The 20,431-nt window shown below is 38.5% G+C and overlaps 1 protein-coding gene across 4 annotated transcripts in view; it reads right to left on the bottom strand.

The window, feature by feature from the left end:
- The window catches only part of LOC136880592 (constitutive coactivator of peroxisome proliferator-activated receptor gamma), a 153,958-nt gene that overhangs the window by 16,207 nt on the left and 117,320 nt on the right, over window positions 1–20,431 (bottom strand). For all 4 annotated transcript variants that reach the window (XM_067153311.2, XM_067153310.2, XM_067153313.2 and 1 more), the window contains exon 6: window positions 16,312–16,527. In XM_067153311.2, coding sequence (XP_067009412.2) covers window positions 16,312–16,527 — 216 coding nt within the window. The remainder of the gene's footprint in view (window positions 1–16,311; window positions 16,528–20,431) is intronic.

Below are 20,431 nucleotides of genomic sequence, written 5' to 3'. Positions count from 1 at the left end.
TAATATGTCATTGTTGGTATCTTATCTCTGTTATCAAGGCTTGGTGCTCTCTTGTGACATGCTCTTATCTTGTCTGCATTGTTATCTGTTACTTCCTGGGTTCGAGCCAGCCTTGTTTGTATCGTCTCTAGCTATTGTGTATTATTGTGGCCTTCAACGAGATATGTTATGTTGATACTGACGTGTTGTGGCTGGTTATGCTTGGTTATTAATATATTGTTTTGTGTTGGCCGTGATTTTGGTGATGTGACTTATTTCTCACTATTCCCTTACATAAAATTATTATTATTATTATTATTATTATTATTATTATTATTATTATTATTATTATTATTATTATTATTATTATTATTATTATTATTATTATTTTCTGTAGGACTATTTAACAATGTTTCCCTCTGAATTTGTAACTGGGATTATGTATTAATTTTCTGGAGATGTATTCTGATATGCCCCAATCTGAATTACCTCCATGTTATTGTCATGTACCTACACTTCACTCAAGGGGAATTTTACCTTACTAATTTTTCCTTGCTTTTTTCTGCGAATATGTGTAATCGTTCAGTGTTTATGTTCTCATCTCCCCTTTTGAGTCAGTTAAGCTGTGATAGTCACCTAAGAGATAAACAATGAAATCCAAGAACGTATTTTAAAACTTAATTGAGATGTGGTATATGTTAAATCAAGGTCAGCTCGACTTGTGTAATTTTAAATGTGTTCAGATTTATTTATTAAGAAATTAAGGTGTGTAATTTTCTTATAGTTGACCTAGTTAGATCGTCTTCAAATTTTTAATTAACCTAATTATTTGCAAAGATGTGTTTTAATCTGATTTATATTTATTGATGAATTATTAATTATTTACTTTAAGATTTGTCGGCATTGAGGCCTTCGGTTGAGAGGATCCTGGGTTCGATTCCCGGCCGGGTCAGGGATTTTAATCATATCTGATTAATTCTTCTGGGTTGGGGACTGGCTGTTTGTGTTTGCCCAACACCTTCCTCCTCATATTCAGACAACACACTACACTACCAACCACAACAGCAATACACAATAGTGATCACATCCCTCCATACTGAGTTGGCATCAGGAAGGGAATCCAGCTGTAAAAAAGGGCTAAATCCAGATGTGAGATAAAATTTTCACCTGCAACCCCACAGATGTTGGAAAGAAGAAGAATCTATTTTAAGATTTCCTACTTCATTTCCAATTGTTTATTTATTAAACTAGTTTAAGTACTTGAAAGTTTTATTTCAGAGTATACATAGAACCATGGTCCTTGATATGTTGTTTGTTGGTTATCCCATGCTTCTTAATTGCATTTCATGCATTAGACAGCACCTGCAGCACTTCCGTATGTACCCCGCTGTTCCTCGTATTGTTTGTAATACCATTGGTTGGGACAGTCAATCTAAGGAGGACTAAACCTATCATTTACCGAGCTCAATAGCTGCAGTTGCTTAAGTGCGGCCAGTATCCAGTATTCGGGAGATAGTAGGTTCGAACCCCACTATCGGCAGCCCTGAAAATGGTTTTCCGTGGTTTCCCATTTTCACAGCAGGCAAATGCTGGGGCTGTACCTTAATTAAGGCCATGGCCGCTTCCTTCCCACTCCTAGCCATTCCCTGCCCCATCGTCGCCATAAGACCTATCTGTGTCGGTGCGACGTAAAGCAACTAGAAAAAAAAAAAAAAAAAAACTATTATTTTGCATCATGATGTAATGCAAGGGTCCCCATTGTCACTTATACAATATCACTACTGACCACATATATAGAGAACTCAGTGAAAACACTGTATCTAATGAATATGGTACAGTATGGGTGATGGGTTAACTCCACTGACAATTTTAAGCTTTACTGATGATACTGTAATCATTGGAAAAAATAAGCAATCAGCTCTTGAAATCACTAACTTGGCAATTGAGAGATTTCAGGAATTAGGGTTGAAAATAAACGCAAACAATCAACATTATATATTTTTTTTGCTAGTGGCTTTACTTTGCACCGACACGGATAGGTCTTATGGTAACAATGGGATAGGAAAGGCCTAGGAGTTGGAAGGAAGCAGCGCGGCCTTAATTAAGGTACAGCCCCAACATTTGCCTAGTGTGAAAATGGGAAACCACGGAATCAACATTAATAAAGGAAAAATTACCAGTGGGAACCTATGTATATCAAATGGAACAATTATATGGTGCATTTCCAGATCTGAATATATTAAATACCTGGGAGTTAACTTCGCTGCTGCTATTGTACTAGATTCTAAGCAATCTATCATATTACTGCAAGAGAAACTAAATGCCCTGGCAACTTCTCCTTGGCTACATTCTGATCAAAAATTTAACATCTTAAATTCATCCTTGTGTCCCACATTGATATATTAGTTCCTTTTTACCCCATGGGAAAAAATTCCCCAACGATTTTTAGATGATGCCGACAAAATTATTAAGAGTACTCTCAAGGAGATTTTATCACTTCCAGCTGACACTCCAGATGCAATGATCTATTCTGCCAAAGCAGTTAATTGTCTGGGTCTTTTTTGTACAAGGTGGCAAGCAGCTCTCCAACAGGCCAATAGCTGTAACATCCTCCACAAAGGTGGCAAGAAGAACATTGAAGCAATGAGAAACGTCTATGTTGAAACCGCTCATTGCATGTCCATCCTTAACATTGAATGTGTCACCGAAAATGCTGCTAAATTGCAAACATGTGACGGCTTGTTGGACACCATGAAACTCAGGAGATCTCTCAGAGACCAGGGATATACAAGATAGTGCCTATTAAATCAGAAAGGCAAAGGCATATGCCTATATCAAGAGTTTACTCCAGCCAACCAGTGGATAAGAAAACAGGACGGACTCACAGGCACCGAGTGGAAAGATGCTCACAAAATGACAGCGAATATAGCTCCTGTGCGCACCATACCAGGCAGATCCAAAGACGGTAACCACTGCAGACGATGCGGTGAGATTGAAACTTTGGCATACGTCTTAGGATCTTGCCCATTCATCGAATGCCTATGGAACACCAGACACCATCACATTCGGTCTTCCTTGGCCGATACGATACACAGTAAATGGTATCTAGTACGTGAAGAGGCCCATGGCCTCGCAGTTGACTGTGGGACAAGACGAATCAACATGATCACCTTCAAACCCAGGAGCAAAAAAAGTTTAATTCTCGACATGCAGATGCACAACAGCCCGTTGAAGTCAATGAAGAAAAAAAGAGGATATATTCACCAACCATTCCATGTTACCTCAATAAGTACAACCTTGAGGACAGCGAGGTCATAGGGCTCATGCTGGGTGCAAGGGGCACCATTCCTACATTACTGGTCACTTACTTACGACGCTTTGGTGTACGAAATGAGACAGTCATGAGCTGGGGCATCCAAACATTGAAAGCCTAAATAACAATCTTGAGACATCACCTCTATGCTCCATCCACTTAATAAAAGTAATTTATCTGTTGCTTCATTGTTTTCTTACATTATCAATAGAATGATTGTTTTTTTACTGTATACTGAATTTATTTTGTATGATATTCTTTGTCAGTTTGGCAACCTCAATCATTTGGGGTAAATAAATATACAATACAATACAATATACAATCAATACTGATCTGCATTTAGGGCAGTCGCCCAGGTGGCAGATTCCCTATCTGTTGCTTTCCTAGCCTTTTCCTAAATGATTTCAAAGAAATTGGAAATTTATTGAACATCTCCCTTGGTAAGTTATTCCAGTCCCTAACTCCCCTTCCTATAAATGAATATTTGCCCCAGTTTGTCCTCTTGAATTCCAACTTTACCTTCATATTGTAATCTTTCCTACTTTTATAAACGCCATTCAAACTTATTCGTCTACTAATGTCATTCCACGCCATCTCTCCGCTGACAGCTCGGAACATACCACTGAGTCGAGCAGCTCTTCTTCTTTCTCTCAATTCTTCCCAACCCAAACATTGCAACATTTTTGTAACGCTACTCTTTTGACGGAAATCACCCAGAACAAATTGAGCTGCTTTTCTTTGGGTTTTTTCCAGTTCTTGAATCAGGTAATCCTGGTGAGGGTCCCATACACTGGAACCATACTCTAGTTGGGTTCTTACCAGAGACTTATATGCCCTCTCCTTTACATCCTTACTACAACCCCTAAACACCCTCATAACCATGTGCAGAGATCTGTACCCTTTATTTACAATCCCATTTATGTGATTACCCCAATGAAGATCTTTCCTTATATTAACACCTAGATACTTACAATGATCCCCAAAAGGAACTTTCACCCCATCAACGCAGTAATTAAAACTGAGAGGACTTTTCCTATTTGTGAAACTCACAACCTGACTTTTAACCCCGTTTATCAACATACCATTGCCTGCTGTCCATCTCACAACATTTGAGGTCACGTTGCAGTTGCTCACAATCTTTTAACTTATTTATCACTCTATAGAGAATAACATCATCCGCAAAAAGCCTTACCTCCGATTCCACTCCTTTACTCATATCATTTATATATATAAGAAAACATAAAGGTCCGATAATACTGCCTTGAGGAATTCCCCTCTTAATTATTACAGGGTCAGATAAAGCTTCACCTACTCTAATTCTCTGAGATCTGTTTTCTAGAAATATAGCAACCCATTCAGTCACTCTTTTGTCTAGTCCAATTGCACTCATTTTTGCCAGTAGTCTCCCATGATCCACCCTATCAAATGCTTTAGACATGTCAATCGTGATACAGTCCATTTGACCTCCAGAATCCAAGATATCTGCTATATCTTGCTGGAATCCTACAAGTTGAACTTCAGTGGAATAACCTTTCCTAAAACCGAATTGCCTTCTATCGAACCAGTTATAGAAGGCAAGTTTCACAAACATGTCTAATATAATCAGAAAGAATGCCTTCCCAAAGCTTACATACAATGCATGTCAAACTTACTGGCCTGTAATTTTCAGCTTTATGTCTATCACCCTTTCCTTTATACACAGGGGCTACTATAGCAACTCTCCATTCATCTGGTATAGCTCCTCCGACCAAACAATAATCAAATAAGTACTTCAGATATGGTACTATATCCCAACCCATTATCTTTAGTATATCCCCAGAAATCTGATGAATTCCAGCCGCTTTTCTAGTTTTTAACTTTTGTATCTTATTGTAAATGTCACTGTTATCATATGTAAATTTTATTACTTCTTTGGCCTTAGTCTCCTCCTCTATCTGGACATTATCCTTGTAACCAACAATCTTTACATACTGCTAACTGAATACTTCTGCCTTTTGAAGATCCTCACATACACACTCCCCTTGTTCATTAATTATTCCTGGAATGTCCTTCTTGGAACCTGTTTCTGCCTTAAAATACCTATACATACCCTTCCATTTTTCACTAAAATTCGTATGACTGCCAATTATGCTTGCCATCATGTTATCCTTAGCTGCCTTCTTTGCTAGATTCAATTTTCTAGTAAGTTCCTTCAATTTCTCCTTACTTCCACAGCCATTTCTAACTCTATTTCTTTCCAGTCTTCACCTCCTTCTTAGTCTCTTTATTTCTCTATTATAATAAGGTGGGTCTTTACCATTCCTTACCACCCTTAATGGTACAAACCTGTTTTCACATTTCTCAACAATTTCTTTAAACCCATCCCAGAGTCTGTTTACATTTTTATTTACCGTTTTCCACCGATCATAGTTACTTTTTAGAAACTGCCTCATGCCTGCTTTATCAGCCATATGGTACTGCCTAACAGTCCTACTTTTAAGACCTTCCTTTCTATCACATTTATTTTTAACTACCACAAAAACAGCTTCATGATCACTAATACCATCTATTACTTCAGTTTCCCTATAGAGCTCATCTGGTTTTATCAGCACGACATCCAGGATATTTTTCCCTCTGGTTGGTTCCATCACTTTCTGAATCAGCTGTCCGTCCCATATTTATTTGCCATTTGTTGGTCATGCTTCCTGTCGTTCGCATTTCATTCCCAGTTGACATCTGGCAAATTCAGATCTCCCGCTACAATCACATTTCTTTCCATGTCGTTTCCCACATAGCTGACTATCCTATCAAATAATTCCGAATCTGCATCAGTGCTACCCTTTCTCGATCTGTACACTCCAAATATATCAAGTTGCCTATTATCTTTAGAAATGAGCCTTACACCTAGAATTTCATGTGTCTCATCTTTAACTTTTTCGTAGCTTACAAATTCTTCTTTCACCAGAATGAACACTCCCCCTCCCACCCTTCCTATCCTGTCTCTACGATACACACTCCAGTGCCGTGAGAAAATTTCTGCATCCATTATATCATTTCTCAGCCATGATTCAACTCCTATTACAATATGTGGTAAATATATATCTATTAAATTACTTAATTCTATTCCTTTCCTTACAATACTTCTACAGTTCAACACTAACAATTTTATGTCATCCCTACTTGATTTCCAGTTCCCTGTTCCCTTATCACCGCTCCCTAGGCCATCCCGTTTCCCTGAATGTACCTCCCTATTACCCTTCCAAACAAATTTCCTAACTTATACGTACCACTGCGGTTTAAAGGAAGGCCATCTGAGCGCAGATCGCTATCTCCTACCCACTCATTAGGATCTAGAAATTTCACTCCCAGTTATTAATATTATTAGAAAAAGGTGTGGGAAACCCTGGAAAGAAAAGAATGTGGAAAGCAATCAAGGGAATTAGTGAAAGCAATGTATAAAAACTGTTCCAGTTGTATCCAGACTCCAGAGGGGAGAACAGATCGGTTTAGAAATCAAAATGGAGTAAGACAGGGAAGTGTACTGTCTCCACTTGTATTTCATCCGTAACCATTATATTATGGATGAAATTCTAAAGCAAACAAAGGCAACATATAAAGAGTATATGAAAATATTGTTGTTTATGGATCACACAGTGATCTGGAGAGTCAAGAATACAGGAGTGCAAATCCAACTAGAGGGTTTAAACAACATCATCAGAAATATGGAATGAAAATCAGTGTGGAGAAGAGAAAAACAGTGGTGAGCACAAGAGGAGAAAGAGAAAGCAAAGGAATCGTTAGTATCAGGGGGCAAAACCTTGAGGCTCTTGAATGCTTTGGAAATTGAAATAATGCAAGATGCAAGGTTGGATAAGGAGATAAGCAGAAGGGTACAAGTGGGAAATACGTTCTGCCAGAATGTAAGGAACCTGGTGAGGAACAGAGAAGTTCCTATGAAATGTAAGGAGATAATGCACAAGATGTACTTTACCCCTATATTAACGTATGCATCAGACATTGACAGTAAGAAATTAGAGTTAAATTCAGGCCAGTGAGATGAAATTCCTGAAGAGTATGGTAAGGAAGACAAGAGGAGACAGAATAAGAAATGTTGAGATTAGAAAAGAAATAGAAGTATAAACATTGAGTATAGGATGGAGAAGAATAAATAGAGAGGATTTGGACATGTTATGAGAATGGAGGAGGGAAGGATACTAAAACAAGTGTTAGAGGCTAAGAGAGAGGGAAAGAGGGCAAGAAGGAGGCCCAGAGCAAGATGGATGGACTCTGTCAAGATCAGTATAAGAAAAAGACTGGAATGGTATACAATTACTGAAGAGGAGTGGTGAAAGGAGAGGCAACAGTGGAGAAGTGCCATCAACACCCCGACCTGGCAGGAGCTGGACAAGGAGAAATGATGACAAAAATTAGGAGAAAAATGGATGGCAGAAATGTGCAAAGAACTGACTAAGTAAAAAACATAATAACTTTAACTGCAGAAGGTCAAGGATACAGCAACGTTATACAAGAAACCAACATCAAGCAACTCTTCTTGACAGTGCCAACAGACCCATTTTGGATGAGCAGAAAATTGCACACACTTGGGAGAAATTTGTAAATCTTTTTACAATTTGCTTTATATCACACCAACATAGATAGGTCTTATGGCGACGATGGGATAGGAAAGGCCTAGGAGTGGGAAGGAAGTGGCCGTGGTCTTAAGGTACAGTGCAGCATGTGCCTGGTGTGAAAATGGGAAACCACAGAAAACCATTTTCAAGGCTGCAGGCAGTGGGCTTCAAACCCACTATCTCCTGGATGCAAGCATACAGCTGCGTGTCCTTAACAGTATGGCCAACTTGCCCGTTAATTTGTAAATAAACAGTATGGGAGTGATAGAGTTGAGAATATGAAATTCAATACTGCTGATGGCTCAGAAATAATGAAGGACAAACTGCAGCATGCTCTAAGTCAGTCCTAATAATAAAGCACTAGGGCCTGATCATATCCCAGCTGAAGTTTTAAAACTGATAACAAAAGACAATACTCATCAGATCACCAAGCTCTTTAACACAATATACAATACAGGGAAATCCCATATGACTGGCTACAGTCAACATTCTTTCCATACCAAAGAAATTGCACCCAAGGAAATCTAATGATTACCGTCTTATAAGTCTAATGAGCCACATGCTGAAGATATTTGTGTGTATTATACATCCGCACTTAAGATCAAAGTGCAAAATGGATGTGGATGACAACCAAATTGGATTCAGAAAAGGCTTTGGTACCCGAGAGGCAATGTTCAGTGTTAATGTTCTCCTTCAAAGATGCCAAGAACAATGTAAAGATGTATTTGCATGTTTCATTGACTATGAGAAGGCATTTGATACAGAAAAACATTAAAAACTAATCAAAATTCTCTAGCAGAAATGGTTAAGATGTAAAAGGTATCTGAATCATACAAAATCTTTATTGGAACCAGCCAGCCGCAGTCAAGATTGGATGAACAAGAACTTCAGAGGTAAGTATCAAAAGAGGAGTACGCCAATGTTGCATACGTTCACCGTTCCTATTCAACCTCTATGTCAATCACACATTCAAAGAAGCCTTGCATGATACTGAGCTAGGTGTGAAAGTAAATGGAGTCATAAACAATATTAGATATGCAAATGACACCCTAATTAAACATGACACCCTTGAAGATCTTCAAGAACTGCTCAGTAGAATTCATCTCAGTGGGGACTTTGAGGGCCCTGGACTGCTATGGTAGCTGTGAGCTGTGAAGACCATTCAGGAACTCTGAAAAGCAGTGGGAAAAGGTGCTCTGGTTAAGATGCATCAGGTTGTTATGCTTGAGTACCAAAATGGGTTTTAAAAGAAATGCAACGTAAATTTTAATCTTATAGCAGTTGTATAGTATTACTTGAAGTAATTCCACATTCTGTATATGAGTTGATTATGTTTGTAAGTACATAAGAAAATATGGGTAGAATTTTGTAAATTTATTAAGGATGAGCTGTGTGTTTAATAGAAAAATTGTTAGAGTAAATTGTATAGTACTGTATTTTAGGAAAATGTCTTTCTCTTGTTAATGTAAAATTTAGTGCTTGATAATAATGCATTTTTGTGTACCATTTGCCACCAAGGCAAATAGTGATTTTGATTTGATTTGACTAAGATATGGTCTAAACATCACGACCACAAAAACCGAGTATTTAGCAAAAACAACCATGAAGGTACCTTCATTTCATTAAATAATTACAGCACTGAACGAGCAAGTCAGTTCACTTATCATGGAAGTACTGTAACAGACAATCTGGACCCTAAAAAAGAGATCAGATGCTGTATTGAGGTTTCCAGGTCATCTTTCCATCTGTTTTAAAATGTTAATCTAAACTTCAAACTCAGGCAAAAGCTGTTGAAATTTTACATGTCATCAACACTGCTTCACGGAGTAGATACCTGGACTGTCAAAGCTTCCTCAACGAACAGATTAGAGATTACATAGGAGAATGCTCAGGATACCCTGGACAGATATTGTAACAAATAATGAAGTATTAAGGAGAGCTAGAGTTGGGCATGAGCTGACAAACATCCATCAAAGCCATGAAAAGAGCTTATTTAAGCCATGAAGTAGAAAGCACGGGCTTCTACACCTGATATTACAAGGCAAGATATATGACAAGCAAGGAGCCGGTAGACCACTGATGTCATGGCTCCAGAACATCAAAGACTGGACGTGCATCAACAGCATCAAACAACTCTTCAAGCTAGCTAAAGAAAAGGGTGCTTTCTCCAGGGTAATTACCAAAGTCTGGGGGTGGGGGTGGGGGTGGGGGGGTGGATATGGCACTTGAAGAAGGAAAAGGAGGTAATTCATACATCACTAATGAACTATGTAAATTCATGTAGCAGTTATCAATGCATTAAACTGAAAATTGACCTATCCTTTTATCCACTCTGGTAGTTCTTTCTTTGAAAACCTGAGGAATGGTTTTTCAAAAGCCAAAAACTGCATTAATTTTCTGTGTTTCAGATGTCAGACTGAACATGTGAAATGCAGAAATGCCATTGAAAAGAACTCATACCAACCTGGTGTAAACAAAAACCTAAATCTCAAAACTAATTTTAATGCAGTTATTGGTTTTTGAAAAATACTCAATTGCAAAACACCTATTCCTCTATTTTCTAAGAAAGTTATTTTCCTGATCTTTATTTTCACAGCCTCACTTAATGATATAAATAGCTTTTGAAATACTACTGATATATTTTCTACCAGTTTTTGTCTCTTAACCAGGTGAATATAATAAAAAATTCATAATATATGCAACTTGTCTTTTTGATAAAGTACACTTACGAGGCATGTTTTTTTTAAGTAAGTACCGTTTTGATATTCCGCCGATGCAGTGCTGCGGTCGCATTCCATGCATGCGCGCTGTGTACCTGCATCTATTGGCAAGACTGAGACGCCATTATGGCAATAGTCACCCTTGTGTACGTTTGTTGGCAAGCATTTGAAATGGCCTCCCCGATCGAGAGTCTTGCCGACTGTGAAGTCCGGTCTGTTATTCGTTTTCTGAGTGCAAAAAGTTTGAAAGCTATCGATATTCATCATGAGATCTGTGCAGTTTACAGACCAAACATTATGAGCGATGGAATGGTTAGGAAATGGGTTCGAACATTTAAAGGTGGCTGCAAAGATGTGCATGATGAAGAACAGAGTAGGCGACCTTCAGTCATTAGTGAAGATTTGGTGCAGGCAGTTGACCGAGCAGTGAGAGAAAACATACGCTTTACGATTATGTCGTTATCTGACGTGTCTCCTCAAGTTTCTTGACGTGTTCTTTACGAAACTGTGAGTGAACGATTAAATTACCCAAGGTATACTAACACTGCGTACCGAAAATGTTGACGGAGGAGCACAAAAGCAAACGTTTGGGCAGTGTCTTAACTTTCCTGGAGCGTTACCACGAGTAAGGTGATGATTTCTTGAGTCAAATTGTAATGGGGGATGAAACCTGGATGGCCTACATTACACCTGAATCAAAACAGCAGTCTATGGAATGGGGACATTCAACTTCACCCAAGAAAGTGAAGTTTAAGCAAATAATGTCAGCCCGGAAAATCATGTGTACCGTGTTTTGGGATGGAAAAGGGGTGTTACTGGTGGACTTTTTGCCCTGTGGTGAGACAATCAATTCAGCAACATATTGTGAGACCTTAAATTGCGCTGTTCAATTCAGAACAAAAGGCATGGAATGCTCAGTAAGGGCGTCGTTTTGCTTCACGACAATGCACGCCCACATGCAGCTCATCGAACCCAAGACCTCATCACATCATTTCGCTGGGAACAACTCAATCACCCTCCATACAGTCCCGATCTTGCGCCCAGTGATTACCACTTGTTCCTGCATTTGAAGAAACATATGGCCAGCAAACGCCATAACGACGATGATGGTGTCAAGATGGCTGTGTTGCAGTGGCTGACAAATCAGGCGGCCAACTTCTATGAGGATGGTATGCAAAAGCTCATTGTATGATATGACAAGTGTCTCAATATTGGTGAGAATTATGTTGAAAAGTAGAGTAATGTACAGGCTTTCATATAAAAATATAATTGTTAAAAAATATGTTTGTTTTTCATTTATTTCAAAACGGTACTTACTTAAGGAACATGCCTCATATATCAATGGAGCAGTGCAATTAGTACAAGGTTCATTCAAATATCTCTTATATTCCCAGACTCCAGAAATTTCCAATTAAATTATACAATATTTTCATACTTATTTATTTTTTGTTGAATTTAATTACTTGAAAGATGTTTTCAAACGTCACAGCAAAACTTAGGAGAAAAAATTACAAATACCCAAGAAAATACCAAAATACTAAAATGAGGCTCCAAAAAAGTGTACTGTACCTTCATATTTTTCTCAAAAATCTAGAAACAAAACTTGTAATGATTACTTCTCTGTTATGTTAGTCTTTGAAAAAGAACCTAAAGTCAGAAAAAAAAGAAACAACATTACAGGAATATTAACACTGATGCTTTCACAGTCCGTACTTGTAGATATGATATGGGCTTAAGCCGTGTCTAGAAAACATTTTGCAGGGAACTTTGCTCCGCATCTTCAGAAGAAAATCTTGAGTGTTCATGAGGAAGTCGTCCACAATAATGAGGGTTTGAATTTAAGAGCGCTTCACCGTTGGAGGTTTATTGGTACGCTCGTTCGTCACCAGGTGGCTCACTGTATGCTGGCACAGTGCTCCAAGCGGGAGCTGACGACAACATTAAGCTCCAATTAATAAATTCTATCACACCGTGATCAAACGAATCAGGGACAAAAGTGGTAGAAGAAATAAATAGAAACTAATAAAATAAAATGCAACAAAAGACACCAGGATAGAATAGAACAGAGCTGAAGAATGGAAAGAATGTATGTGGAGAAAACCAGAGGATGATGATAATGTGAGATGGTGTGAGAGACAGGGGAGGAGGGGAGGTGCATAACTGGTGAACAGAACTACCTGGGCAAATCCTTAATGGCTGGCAACCACACATTACTTAATTGATAGCCGATGTCCCCGTTGAAATTGTTAGGAATTTTACGTATTTCCACAGCTTCCCGAATAGTCCTAGACCTATAGTATTTAGTGCGCGTAAGAGCTCAAACATCTTGGAACATGACATCATGACCCGAAGATAGGGCATGCTCAGTTATTGCTGGCTTGCCTGGCTGGTTGAGACTGATATTTCTTTGGTGTTCCTTGCTGGGAGTCCCAATGGACTCATACTCATCACGACACGCAGGTCGCCTACGGGTGTCAAATCGAAAGACCTGCATCTGCAAGCCAAACTTGTCCTTGGACACTCCCGGCACTAAAAACCATACACCATTTCATTTTTTCCTTGTCCTTTCTATACTGTTATTTAATTTCAGTGTTTTCCAAATTCATGTGTTCGTTTGGTTCATTCCAAGCTATGTGTTGTGTGTTAATGTCATACTTTCATAACATGTGTACAACTTTTATGCCCCCAACCCCCAAATGACTCACACTCATTATCCTCTGGTTTTTCTACACACTTTCTTTCCATTCTTCAGCTCTACTGTATCTTCTATCCTGTGAGTTTTTCGTTGCACTTTATTTTTTTATTTCTTTTACCACATTCGTCCCTTTTGTTTTTCAATTTGTTCTACGTTGCACTGACACAGATAGGTTTTGTGGTGACGACAGGATAGCAAAGGCCTAAGAGTGGGAAGGAAGCAGCCATGGCCTTAATTAAGGTACAGCCCCAGCATTTTCCTGGTGTGAAAATAGGAAACTACAGGAAACCATCTTCAGGGCTCCCGACAGTGGGGCTCGAACCCACAATCTCCCGGATGAAGGCTCATAGCTGCACGGCCAACTTGCCCGGTACATTCATCCCTGATTTGTCTGATGTCCTCTCTGACACTTCTCATGCACACATGGTGTGATAGAACGTCTTGATTGGAGCTTAATGTTGTCAGCTCCGCTTGGAGCACTGTGCCAGCTTACAGTGAGCCATGTGCCACTACAGCTCCAACCATGAAACATTCTTAAATTCAAACCCTCATTGTGGTTGATTTCCTCATGAAGAAGCGAAGCAAAGTCCTCTGCAAAACGTAAAGAGTTTCACCTTGTTTCCTTGACATGGCATAAGCCCAAAATCCCATATCATGTCAACATTACAGGAAAACTCAAAGCACAAATTCACATTTTGATGTCCAAAATTCATGTTTGTTAGATCATCTTCACCTGTTTTAATGCCATCTCTTCCATCCAACGCTTCCTGTTCTGAATCCGTTTCATCATCACTTTCTATCTCATAATCTGGATCAACATCACTGTCATTCAACATTTCATTAATGATTTCTTCCAAATTAACTCTGAAGTTTCATTGATTTTCTCTCAGACTCATTGTGAATAACCAGTTTGTGTTTCCACATTATCAGCCTGTTCTGATTTTTGAGATGGATCTGGTCGTGGCTCCTTATTTTTCTGATTAATCACAAAGCATTGTCAGCAATAAAAATATTATATTAAACCATAATATTCACAATAAATGCAAAATATTGATTACTACAACTCACAAACAGTAGTCCTGTAATCAGTACCATGTCTGTGAGATAGCATAGCGCTCTTACCGCGCTTTTACTGAAGGTCAAACAGAACGAACGGCGTGTCACTTTCACTGCATGGAGCAAAAACTAACTGAAAGGTACACAAAGGGACAAAGAAGTAGAGCCCCAGAAAGAGAGGGTATGGCCAATGGGCTGCTGTCAGAGTAAAGAATCTTAAATTCTTAAACATTTTCACAGAATTGCATCCGAGACATTTCTCTGCATTTATATGTCATTGTGTGATCTGTCACATGGTTTACCACAAAGTTTGTATATGCATAGTTCATCCAGTTGATGGTAGATATGTCTCGTGCAGATCCGGTGATAAAAACCATGGACCGCAAAGCACGTCATGATGTGTCTCAATTCATAATTAGCTTTTATCCATTCTCTGTTGATCATAGCATCTGTAGCATAAAACTCAGGAAATATTTCCTCCCGTTTCTCAGAGTAGACTCTGGTATACTTCTATTGATGGCAGTAATAGTTCATATCTCAAATCCTCAATGTTGAAGGATTCTCTGGTGAGTACATATGCCCGGCGTGAGGGTGTATACTTTGAAAAACACAAAATCTATTTCAGGAATTCTTGCTTGTAAAGTTTTGATTTCCTTGAGGTTCTTCTCTTTTTGGTTGTTCCCAGATTAACATCAACCACATCACTATTCGGGTAATTTTTAATTTAATTTTCAACACAGTATTTAATGACAACTTCTGTAACTTTGATATATTGCTCATAATTGTTAAAGCAGCTATAACTCTCTCCCAAACATGGATACCATATACATTTCCATGTGTCTGTAATGTGATACCTAGGTTTTCATAATGTGTGATGATCGACAGTGTTTCTACATTATAAATTAGTACATCGTTAGCTGCCAGTTTGTCACCTTTCCTGAAAGTCATTGACATTTTTCAGTTCATTGAAGTTCGTTCTCGGTTGCCCATACTGTAAGTTTGTTGAAAGCCTCCTGAATATTTGTTAACTCAGTCAATATTAGCACCATGTCGTCCACATATGTCAACAATTTGACCTTTTCTGTTGCAGTGCTCTTAGTTATTTGCAGTTACTATTTAAACAGGAGGGGACTAAGGTGATCACCTTGTAATAGTCCATTTGTTATATTGGATCTGATGTGTCATCATTGTCATCCATTTGTATGAAATTTTTGTTCATGATGTAATTTTTCCCAATAACTGTTTCCAGTTAATCAATTGTTATATTTCTATTTAAGAGGTCGAAGGCCTTAGTGTAGTCTATGAAGACAACATGTAGTTTACCTCTGTGGAATTTTAACGCAACTTATTTATACCCTTGTAAACATTTTACAGAATTTGTTCTTTATCAATCCAAATTGCTCTTCTGGTATTGACCCTTCAACCAAGCTGTACAGATGTGTTGTTACAAGGCTTGTCAATATTTTTAGGGCTATACATTCCAGAGCTATTTCACAGTATGCATTTTGATCTCTAATATCTGCTTTCCCTTTGTACAGAACTTTGAGAGTAGAAAGTCTCCAGTTATGTGGTATTTTTTTCTTGCTTTATCCATTCATTACATAGATCTGCCCATATTTCTTTGAGGCGTGTTGCTGTGTCTTAAGATTTTGTAGTATATTCCATCTGGACCACAAGCCCTTTCTTCATTGTATTTATACCTGTTCTACTTCTACCATAAAAAGACTGAAATGAATTGTAGGATACTTGTCTTTATTTAGTCCTTCTAGTGTAGTTATATTTCTTTTGCCTGCAAGACACTGCTAAAATGTTCTTTCCATATTTTAATCGGGATGTTGCTCAGAAAATATGGTGGTTTTGTGCCTAATTGTCTTGCCTCTAATTACCAGTCCAATTTCTCAAAATAAGCCCCCAAATTATAAACAATTTCAACATTACCTTTTCAAGAGGAAATCCGAGAACAGACATAAGAAAGAGGATCATGTTAATTCCATATCCAAAGAGAGTTGACAAATTTATCATTCGTTCATTTGTGGAGTTGACTTTTAGTCTCCTTCCTGCATCCATTTTTTCTGGCTCCAAAGACAAAACTGTAACAGCCTGCATGATGAAACTATCAATCTCAACATCCTCAAGGCTGCAGGCTTTCTGAAACTATAAATGAACACAGGATTAATTATTGTAAGTACAGCAATATAACATTATTATGAGGAGTGGAGAAAGTCAGCTTGTTAAAATTGAGCAACAAGTTCTCTGGAAAGAAACAAAGCTGAAAGAATAGGAATGTACACAGAAACACTTCATGTATTATAGTAGCATTATGTGAAGATGTAACATTTATTTGTCCTCAACTCTCCTTTATGCAAATTCCCTGGTTCACATTTAATTTCTTTTAACACTGAACATGACAAGCTATGGTACTGCCTGAAAGAAATGGAAACAACAGGATGCCTACTCAAACTAATCAAATTGCTCTACACCAATCACGAAGTCAAGAATGTCATACTGAGAGACAGTTGAATACTGATCAGGAAGGCGAAAGTGAAGATTATTTGACAGCAGACAACATAGATGTTAATATTAAAATTAACAATGAAAAAATAGAGATAGTTTAGGATTTCAGTTTTCTTAGTCCAAAAATTAATCACTGTGACTGTAGCCCTGAAATCAAGCAATGGTTGGCACTTGAAAGCAGTGGTGGCTGGTGGTACCAAAAGCTGGGTGTTGCACCAAAGTTTTCAGTGTCACATTTTTATATGAGAAGCTTACAGAAATAAGAAGAAACTATTATCGTTAAGCAATGAACTACATTCCTACTAAAATTGAAATATATCTGGCAATTACAATACAGGAAATAAGAGGTTAATTGTACACTATTAAGTACAGTTCCTCTTAATAATAATGTTATTGGCTTTACGTCCGACTAACTACATTTTTACGGTTTTCAGAGACACCGAGGTAAAGGAATTTAGTCCCACATGTCTTTTACATGCCAGTAAATCTACTGACATGAGGCTGACGTATTTAAGCACCTTCAGTACCACCGGAAGGCCAGTGCCTCAACCGTCTGAGTCACTCAGCCTGGCACAGTTACTCTTGCCTCACTTGAATTGAAAATTTGCCCTCCTGTTTTTCATTGAAGCAAGATGTTCATATAATATAATTTCACGTGGCTATTTCTAGCCAAGTGCAGCCCTTGTCAGGCAGACCCTCTGATGAGGGTGGGCGGCATCTGCCATGTGTAGGTAACTGCATGTTATTGTGGTGGAATATAGTGTTGTGTGTGGTGTGTAAGTTGCAGGGATGTTGGGGACAGCACAAATGCCCAGCACCCAGGCCACTGGAATTAACCAATGAAAGTTAATATCCCTGACCCAGCCGGGAATCGAACTCGGGACCCTCTGAACCAAAGGCCAGTACGCTGACCATTCAGCCAACGAGTCGGACAGATGTTGATAATTTTGTGGGTGATTTGATATGGCGAGGATAAGAAATTACCGAGCAAGTTGGCCGTGCGGTTACGGTCGCATAGTTGTGAGCTTGCATTCGGGAGATAGTGGGTTCGAACACAACTGTCAGAAGCCCTGAAAATAGTTTTCCGTGGTTTTTTCATACAGACAAATGCTATGGCTATGCCTTAATTAAAGCCACGGTCGCTTCCTTCCCACTCCTAGCCCTTTCCCATCCCATCATCACCCTAAGACCTATCTGCATCAGTGCAACATCAAGCAAAAATTGTAAATTAAAAAGAAAAAAAAAGGGAATGAAATTACCTTTGCAAGAGGAGAGGAATGAAGTAATCTCCAGAGAGTGGCGCAATCTAACGGAGACATTTGGAACTGTTTCTCGATAGGGGACTTGCTAGTCTCATGCAACTCCTTGAGACAGATACTGACAAGCATGCTACCTGATGCTATACAGGCTTAGGCTCATCCCTGCTGAGGTACATTGTGCCACGCTGTCTGCTAGGGAGTTGCCGTAGGAAACCAAACCCCCTGAGTTTGATTTGAAGCTAACAGCGTTCACTGATCCGTTATGAAGCATTAGTACAGCGAATGAATAAAGATGGTTGATTTTAACATGTTTTAGAATATATATTAGGGATATTAATCTAAAACATTAGAAGAAAAGATGACAAATGAAGTGTAAAATTATTGGGAGTTGTGCAACACTGCAACAGTACCACACACTGCCCCTGCTTGAAAGGAACATAATGATAAGCTTGAAAAATATCTGCAATGGCAAAAACATCAGTGAGAAAACCAAGTGCTGATTAATCAGTCCCTTTGTTTTTCCTATAGCTACTTATGGCTGTAAAGCATAGACTCTGAAGAAAGTTGATAAAAGAAGAACTCATCCATATGGTGTTGGCAATATCTGCTGAGAATATCATGAATGAGTGATAAGTTCTTGGACCAGATCAAGCCAAAAATCTCCTTTTGGCCACTTTGTCTGGTATGATGACTGCTTAACTAAAAGAAGCTATCTGGAATAGAGCTGAATGGAGACATGATCATAGGATGACCGATACCTGTATTCGACTGAACAACACAATAAATACACACTTTTCTACTGTATAACATCACTCATTAAACACACAATAACTTTTTTATTCATACAGAAACTATGCTATTTCAAAGCCAACACAGTGAACACACTATTAATACCAAAGATGTTAAACTAAAATATTGCGGTGAAGATGCGGGACTTTCTGCTTAACTGCTACTGCATTAGACCACATCAGCTGAACATGAAGCAATAGCTCTCGGCAAATGAGTCACCTGGTCATGCTATCGCTTTTCCGTATAGCTCCCCCAACACTCGCCCAGAGCTAAAACAAAAGACCCTGCTTCAGCAGTTTCTTTCACTTGAATAGTGTGTTTCTTTTCAGCAGAAAGGTAATCAGTATGTTGAAACTGTTGGAGAAGGTATTACAGTAGAAGTCCGCTATAGCGAGTACGGCATATAACGAGAACTCCGTTATAGCTGCGACATTTTTCTGTTCCTACAAAATTCCTATATTAACCTGTGTATCGTCCTTCGGTAACAGCGAGAGCCCTATCACTGGCGCATCCGTTATTACGAGCGATTAAGCGCTTGCGATTTTTCCGTTACCGATATTTATGCACCCCGGCGATGATATTGCATGCGATCGATTTACCTTCGGCATCGTTTCCTCGCTATGTGTACTAGCGATTTCTCTCGTCAACATTCGAAGGCGATGTCGGAGTCGATTAGTAATATCCGTCGACAGCTGTTCCGTAAAGAAAATTCGAAATAAAAGAGAACATATTTTCGTAATAAATGCGTAAATATGTCCAATAACGGTTGTTAACTCGTTAAAATTAAGGCTGACTAAACGACCGCTTAATTTTGAGGCTAAATACTGCAATTAAGTAAGAATGGGATACACCTCGAGATATGGCAGAGTGCTTAATTGATTTCATAGGTTAGTTTGTATTTTGTCACGTCTGGTTAAATTACGGAAAGGCTATTATGAAAATTTACAGCGAGAAAGGTATAATTTCTCTAACGGCGCTTGAAGTGTGTTTTCATCATACGTATAGTACGGTTAAGTTAGGATACGTGACGCTGTTTGAATAAGAAAACTGAAACGTTTGCAACAAAATGCGATCGATCAACTTCGGTACGGTATAGTTTTCTCACTCTGTGCATTTGCGAGCTCTCTCGTTGACATTCAAAGGCGATGTTGGAGCTGATTAGTACCGGTAATACCCATCGACTGCTTTTCTCTAAAGAAAATTCGAAATGAAAGAGGATAACATGTTTTCGTAATAAATGCGTAAATAACGTGGCCGAAAGCAGTTGTTAACTCGCAAAAATAAAGACTGAATAAACGATACCGGTATCTTAATTTTAATGTTATATACGGAAATTGCGTAAGAATGTCATAACCTCAAGATATGGCACAGTGCATCACTAATTTTAGAGGATATTTCATATCTTCTCGCGTCTAGTTACGGCTATTTACATGTAAATTTTTCGCGAGGAGGTTATTTCTCTACATGCGTTTCAAATATGTTTTCATGATAGGCTA

The sequence above is a fragment of the Anabrus simplex genome, chromosome 1 (assembly GCF_040414725.1).
Source record: "Anabrus simplex isolate iqAnaSimp1 chromosome 1, ASM4041472v1, whole genome shotgun sequence".
Lineage (NCBI taxonomy): Eukaryota > Metazoa > Arthropoda > Insecta > Orthoptera > Tettigoniidae > Anabrus > Anabrus simplex.
The sequence above is the reverse complement of the archived record's forward strand: the minus strand, read 5'-3'. Positions and strand labels throughout refer to the sequence as shown.